Source organism: Penaeus japonicus, unplaced genomic scaffold (assembly GCF_977035675.1).
Source record: "Penaeus japonicus unplaced genomic scaffold, GWHDUDI00000001_assembly GWHDUDI00000019, whole genome shotgun sequence".
NCBI classification, from domain to species: domain Eukaryota; kingdom Metazoa; phylum Arthropoda; class Malacostraca; order Decapoda; family Penaeidae; genus Penaeus; species Penaeus japonicus.
This window is the reverse complement of record NW_028234421.1, coordinates 17,686,600-17,694,099: the sequence shown is the minus strand read 5'-3', so window position 1 is coordinate 17,694,099 and position 7,500 is coordinate 17,686,600. Positions and strand designations below refer to the sequence as shown.

General features: G+C 34.5%; 1 protein-coding gene across 1 annotated transcript in view; it reads left to right on the top strand.

The window, feature by feature from the left end:
• The first annotated feature begins 1,517 nt into the window (after nt 1-1,517).
• The window catches only part of MetRS (methionyl-tRNA synthetase 1), a 16,317-nt gene continuing 10,334 nt past the window's right edge, over nt 1,518-7,500 (top strand). The window contains exons 1-5 of the mRNA XM_043023013.2: nt 1,518-1,727; nt 3,372-3,541; nt 5,100-5,216; nt 6,558-6,698; nt 6,847-7,002. Coding sequence (XP_042878947.2) covers nt 1,631-1,727; nt 3,372-3,541; nt 5,100-5,216; nt 6,558-6,698; nt 6,847-7,002 — 681 coding nt within the window. The 5' untranslated portion in view covers nt 1,518-1,630. The remainder of the gene's footprint in view (nt 1,728-3,371; nt 3,542-5,099; nt 5,217-6,557; nt 6,699-6,846; nt 7,003-7,500) is intronic.

Below are 7,500 nucleotides of genomic sequence, written 5' to 3'. Positions count from 1 at the left end.
TGTCTACACCGGGACTGTGTCTAAAGTACAAGCGTGTGTGTGTGTCTAGATGAAAGCCGCGAGATCATGATCGGGCCATACATGGCGGTCTCTCCGGACATGTGTTATCTTTGCCGCGGTGTTCGCGGCTACAATGCCAATTATGTCTCTGCAGTAAGCTTTCTCCAAAGTTTCCACGAAGAGCCAGTACAGAACCACGCTTAGTTTGTCGGTACTCCTCTCCTGCAATTTTAAAGAATCCGAAATTCCCTCACAGCTTCACAAGTCTTATGAAGTCGCGCTTTGGTGGTGCAAACCATCAGCACTTCAACACTGATTCTACAAACTGCTCAGCAATCTCGAGGGCGATCACCTGCCCCATGAGTAAGTCCTTCAACTACAACAAGTAGGCCAAGCTCAAGGAGCCATACACCAGGCGAAATTACAACGGATATGTAACAAGAGCAGATGGGCGCAATCCGGACGAAATTACCTGTTAAGGAACAGTCCAGTAGACGTGTAATGCAAAAACACTGTCTCTTGGTCTTAAATTGAGAACCGGGCCGGACAGCAGGGATTTAATTGACTACTTAATCACGAATCACCGATTGACGGACAGTGTTGCCGCATGAGGCTGTTCAATTAATGTAAGGACGACTGATACCGCTGTGTAGCACTCACTCCAGTTTATTGAAAGTGGTCAAACCTGAAATATGTTACGTGGTTACAATCAACATTGGTATAATCTGTCACAATAATCCTTTAACATTTACAATTGTGCAGTACATGTTATTATACTAAACAGGGTTATCAAATTGATATAGATCACTTAAACTAGATCTCTGTTATCATTAAATACATACACAGCGTGTTATTATACTAAACAAGGATATAAAGTTGATATAGATCACTTAAACTAGATCTCTGTTACAAGTTGATATAGATCACTTAAACTAGATCTCTGTTACAAGTTGATATAGATCAGCTTTCAATGGGCGTCAACACTTCGGCTGGAAAGGGTTCGAGTACAGCGAAGCAGTATTCATCTGAATTAACCCATATGGAGAGCATTAAATATGTCTGTCCGTCGAGGCCCCTGTGAGCGGCTATTGGATCCATATGGAGTGGTGTCTGGGAGTTTTTGTTCTCTTCTTCTCTTTTATCTCTTTTCTCTTTCTTCTATCTTTCGTTAACGTTCCTTTCCCTATCTATCTCTATTTACGTCCTTTAACGCCGTTATCGGCGTTAACAGACAGTGACATATATAAAAGGTTCCTTTAAGGGGTTACTACGTGTTTTACGGCTGAAGCGATTTCACGCCCCTCTGCGATCCCGCGAAGATACATCGCAAGTGGGTTTTCGAGGGACAACGATAAGGATAAGCCACAATTTGCGGAACAGATGCCTCACACGGGCTTATAAACACTATGGCAAGCTCGCAAGGACAAGGCCATATCTCCTATCTATTATACAAAAAAAGGCCTGCGTGATACGCGAGAATTAATACGTCACGCGTTCGCAAGTGAGTTTACAGGATTCAAACACATTCCCGGTTATACGTTCGCGTAAGTCCACCGCACTCACGCTCTCGGACGAGGTGTTTACCTTCCTTCCCGTGTGTCTCGGGCGGAAACTGCGGCACAATTGAACGATGAAACTCATAAGCCAGAAATACCACCCGAATGGCTTGAAAATACTGATTGCTGCGAAGCTATGCGGCCATGAGGTGCATGTTGCGGAGGCGAAGTGTAAGTTTTGCTTCGCTTGAAGTGAAGAAAGTTTTGTCGGTAATTGCATCATCTTGGAAGTATATTTAGTGAACGGCTGTTTGCAACTCATTGTTTATTTGTATTAGTATAATGGAAATAAAAACAATGAGATCTTGCTTCTATGAAAGCTATAATGGCTATGAGTTATATACCATATGGTGTTGGATTAGCCTTATAATTTACAGAACTAATTTTTGCATCATGATATACATAAACCATATGAAATCAGAGGCTAAGTACTTAGGCATTTTTCTCTTTAAGTACCAATCAAATTTTTTGGTAAATTGCTTGCTTGATTTAGCTGTAAGTAGAAGGAATCCGATGATTGTCTTCGTTGCAAAGCTTAAGATTCCGAGTTATCGCCTCCCCTTATCCAACAACTGCGGTTAACTTTTGGGGGATGGTGTTTAGGGTGATCACAATGAATCAGATGTTCCTTTCATGATGCAGTCCTTCAGTTTCTGAGTTTGCAACCTCCCCCTCCCCTCTCAATAGGCATGGGGGTCCTGTCAGAAATCAAAGTTTTTTTGTGTGTGTGTGTGTATGGATGTGGGGGGGAGGGGGGTGGTGGACACAAATATTAAGCACAGTATATTTCTTCATAATATAAAATAAAGTGTAAAATATGTGTTTTTCTTGCAGCTTTTTCACCTGCATAGTGTATTGTGGCTAAGAAATGGAGGTTGCCTCTGTGCTTAATGGTGCAACAGCAAAAAGTTCAACAAACATTCTTCATGTATATTCTAGTAGAATTGAGATTCTACTAATTCCATATTTTAAATGAACCTCTTGGAATTATCATCAAGGGAATATCCAAAACCAGAACCTGTACAGCAAACACATATACATTTGAATGAGAGAATTGGCTGCACTGAATAGTTGAATTTCTTGATCCACCAAACCATCCTTGCACATGATTGGCCTGTGTAATTAAGAATAGTTTTAATTGACTATCCTAAATAGAATGATTGACCATTCAGGACACATTTTTTATTTTCTGGTAGATGGCTCAGGTAAAACAAAAATGCTAAAAGGTATATGATTGTTTGGTTATCAGTGAAGGATGAAGCTCAAAAGAATGGTTTGACTAAGTAATTAAGTCTGCAGACTCCTCCTGATTTTATGATAAATCACCAGGGAGGCTTACAAGAATTGTTTTGTTGAAAGATATTTGGTGGATGTTTTTTGACCATTGCCTGACTATGAGACATAATGACTAAGGCTTTGATTGTTGTGTAGATCTACAGACTAATAAATGATTGCTGGAATTAGTTTTAAGCATTATGTGGTTATTTTACATATTCTTCATGATGATTACACATTTTTTTCTACTTCTGTGTGGTCCTTTTTGGATGATTACTAAGAATAGAAATGATAAAGCAAGTCTAGTTATGAACATGTCATGTAGCAATAGAAATATTCATATTTCAAATAGCTACCCCATAACAACTTTATACAGTAATCAATTAAATATCAATCAAAGTTCAAAGAGCTACCCAGAATTACTCAGTAACTATAGATATTTCTTATCTTCCATTGATTTTAAAGATTAGAAAGAGAAGAGTCATTATGCCGACCTAGTTTACAACCACCATCGTACTAAGCCAATCTTAATTCTCTTAGCCGTTCCTTCTGGTGCTGTGTTGGAGGTGAAAGACGGTAACACAGGGTTCACCTTGCAAGCTAACAGTGCCGTCCTCTACCTCTTCCGGCTAGCCAAGGAGCCTGCCCTTCAGAATCTGGCAACGGCTGACTCAGAGGAATGGTTGCAGTGGGAAGCAGTTGATTTGCAGGTCAGGAGACCTTTTTTGTCTCTTTATGTGAATTAGCATTATCTTTATTGTCAGTGTTATTATTGTCTCATGCTGCTAACACTATTATTAGTATGATTGTAATTATTGCTTTTATTTTTATTTTTGTTGTTGTTATTATTGTTGTTGTTATTATTATTGTTATTATTATTGTTATTATTATTGTTATTATTATTATTATTATTATTATTGTTTTTATTATTGTTATTATTATTGTTATTATTATTGTTATTATTATTGTTATTGTTATTATCATCATCATCATCATCATCATCATCATCATCATCATCATCATCATCATCATCATCATCATCATCATCATCATCATCATCATCATCATCATCATCAATATTATCATTATTGTCATTATTATTATTATTATCATTATCATTATCATCATCATTATTATCATTATCTTTATCTTTATCTTTATCTTTATCTTTATCTTTATCTTTATCTTTATCTTTATCTTTATCTTTATCTTTATCTTTATCTTTATCTTTATCTTTATCTTTATCTTTATCTTTATCTTTATCTTTATCTTTATCTTTATCTTTATCTTTATATTATTATTATTACTATTATCTTTATTATTATTATTTCTTTTATTTATTTCAGTAATATCAATTTTAAAATTATCAGTATTATGATTATTGTGATAATAATAATGATGATTATGAGTTTATTGATAATAATAATAATAGCAATAATAATAATAGTAATGATAATGATAACAATGATAATAATAATGATAATGATAATAATAATAATAATAATAATAATAATATTGATGATAACGATAATAATGAAAATGATAATAAAAATACTGATAATAATAACGATAGTAATGAGGATGATAATAGTAATAATGATGATAATAAAACTGATAAAGATAATAATAATAACAGTAACAATAACAATAACAATAATGATAATGATAATGATAATGATAATGATAATGATAATGATAATGATAATGATAATGATAATGATAATTGTAATAATGATAATGATAATAATTGTTATGATAATGATAATAGTAATTATTATTATTGTTATTGTTATTATTATTATTATTATTATTATTATTATTATTATTATTATTATTATTATTATTATTATTATTATTATTATTGTATTATTGTTATTGTTGTTGTTGTTGTTGTTGTTGTTGTTGTTGTTATTACCATTGTTATTATCATTATTATGATAATGTTTATTATTGTTAGTGTTAGTTTTTTTTTGTTTTAATTTATTATCATTATTATAATTATCAAGAATATAATGATGATGCTGATGATGATGGTGATATTATTATTATTTTTATTTATTGTTTTTATTATTATTGTCATCATCATCATCATCATTGTTGTCATTATTTATTATTATCTTTATTATCATCATCATTCTTATCATTATTATTATTGTCATTGTTACAGTTACTGTTATTATTACTATTACATTACTATTATTAATACTATTACTATTACTTTTCCTTCATTTTGAGTTGAGTTATTAAAGACATCATTTACTTTTTCAGCACATTCTAGTGCCTTATCTTGCCTCGGTAGCTGTTGGACGTGAAGATAAGACCCTGCGAAAGACCATAAGCCAAGTCCTGGGCAGTCTTGCTTCTGCCAGTTTTCTGAACACTAAGGTACAACATGATAAAAAAAAAGCAGCTGTAAGCACTAGCACACTTTAGAAATTATTATTATTTTTTGTAGATGTGTTTTATTTAACCCTTCTACTACAGGCAATTTTTGTGGGCTTGGATCAGTTTTGCACTGTTTTTTTTTTTTTTTTTTTTTTTTTTTTTTTCAAAATGTGAGCTAGTCATTCCTTTAGTTGTGTTGTATCAAATACAAGTCTGTATCACTTTATTAACCCATTACCGATAGGGCGCCTATCGACCTAACTGGTCGTCAAGGTGGGCGGTCTATGAAACTAGCGGCACTGGCTGAAAATTAGAGGGACCGGGAAAGGGTTTTCTTAACCCTGTGGGTAGCGCAGACTAGTCCAAACAATATTTTTCCATAAATGCATCATAGAATGCGAGTTTAGGTTGACTTTGGAACCCGGTAGCTCTGGAGCTAGTGCCGTTACAGCTTTAATAATTTATGACTGTGCGCACTTCAGCAGGGAGCAGATCCTGATGTCGTGTCATGTACGCATTGACACCTGTATCTTAGGCCTAATTGGTACCGACATGTATGTCTTGACACCTGTAGAAAATAGTATAAAACATATCTTATGATGCCCAGGCCAGGCCAAACATCTTAAGATGTGGCTTGTCTTGGAAGGGTTAATGACTAAAAGTCAGTATGGATTTATGTAATATGATAAATGTTTAATTGTAGGATTGATAGTATTCAAAGCAGAAGTTAAACCCTTAAATCCTCTTCATTATGATCATGGCTGAACCCGGCCAGGTGCGTCAGTCCTATTTCAGCATTTTTTAATTATGAGTAGGAGGATCTAATATTTCTAGTACTGTTTGGAAAGTTTCCTCCAGCCATATCAGCCCCAAAGCACTGTGCCCCTTGGAGGCCTTCCTCTCCCTCAGCCTCAGTTTTATGCTGCCTCATGGGATATTGTTGTCTTTTTGTTATTCATACATCTGTATGAATTTTTATTTATTTTTTCTCTGAATAAACATGTTCTTTTTCTTACTGTATTTGTGCAGTATTTGTATGTTTTATATACTGGTGTGTTATTGGAATGGATTCTTATTTCCAATTTCTTATTTGAGGGGTAATTGATTTTTTTGACCATTATGTGGTCTGTATTTGATATATGGCAATGAAACATATGTTACCTGGTGTGTGAATTCAAGGTCTTGAAATACCAAAGACCAAATTGGCCTAAGTGAAACTTCAAAAAATCTTACCCCTAATATAGAAGGGGGCAGACATCCTGAAGTCTTTGTGGCTTTTGGGGGTTAAGATATTTATTGTATTCTGCTATTCACTACAAATTAATCCTCCTATCTTTGTAGGAATTGAGTGCAGCCTCAGTGGTGGTCTTTTCTTCATTATTACCCATGATATGTGAGGCAGTCAGCCAGAACCTTCTAAAGGAAAATCACCCAGCCCTTGTGACTTATCTTTCATCCCTGCAGGATCAACCACTTATAAAAGTAAGCCCATTGTTTAATTATTAGTTTTAAGATAAGTTTTTGCTGCTATTGTCAATACTTAGTTGCCACCTTATTAGGGAAAAAAATATACTGTCTTTCACTTGGCTTTCCATTAACTTGACATATTGCCTTCATTCACTTTCCTCAGGAATGTATCAAACAGTGGTGTGGAGAGGGGTCAGTTTTGAAGACTTGGGTTGTGAATGCAAGTACACCTTTGAGTCCCTGCCATTCAACATTAGGATTACTGAAGAGCCAAGCTGCCATATCTCAGGGAACTACTGTGTCAGCTGCAACTGAACAGGTAAAGCTCAGATAAGATAAGAATTAGAACTGTGAGCTTTATTGTAACTTTTGAAGTGATGATTGTCATAACACAGCATGGAGGAGACAGGAGAGGTTAGTAATGGGTAATATAAGAAATTTGCTTTTAACGAGACGTAATTTATGTCAGTGAATATTTATTTTATTGCATTTTAAGTGCCTTTCTTGTATCATATAAGAGGAGAGGATATTTTAAATACATATTTGATTCATATATTAACCCGTTGCCGACGGAGGATAGATTTGCTTACACAGGCTCCAGGATGAGTTTTATTTCTGATTGAGGTAGCTTCTGCAACATAATTTGATTTTTCCCACTCCCTTTTAGTCACTCTTTGTAGAGCTAGATCCATTTTTGTGTTTTGTTGACTAAAATTGTAGTTCAGGGTACATATCAACTAATTTTTTTTCTTTATACTCAATGTGATAGAGGTATTACTGTTTTAGGGGGGGAGAAAAAACAACTTTATTTTCTCGT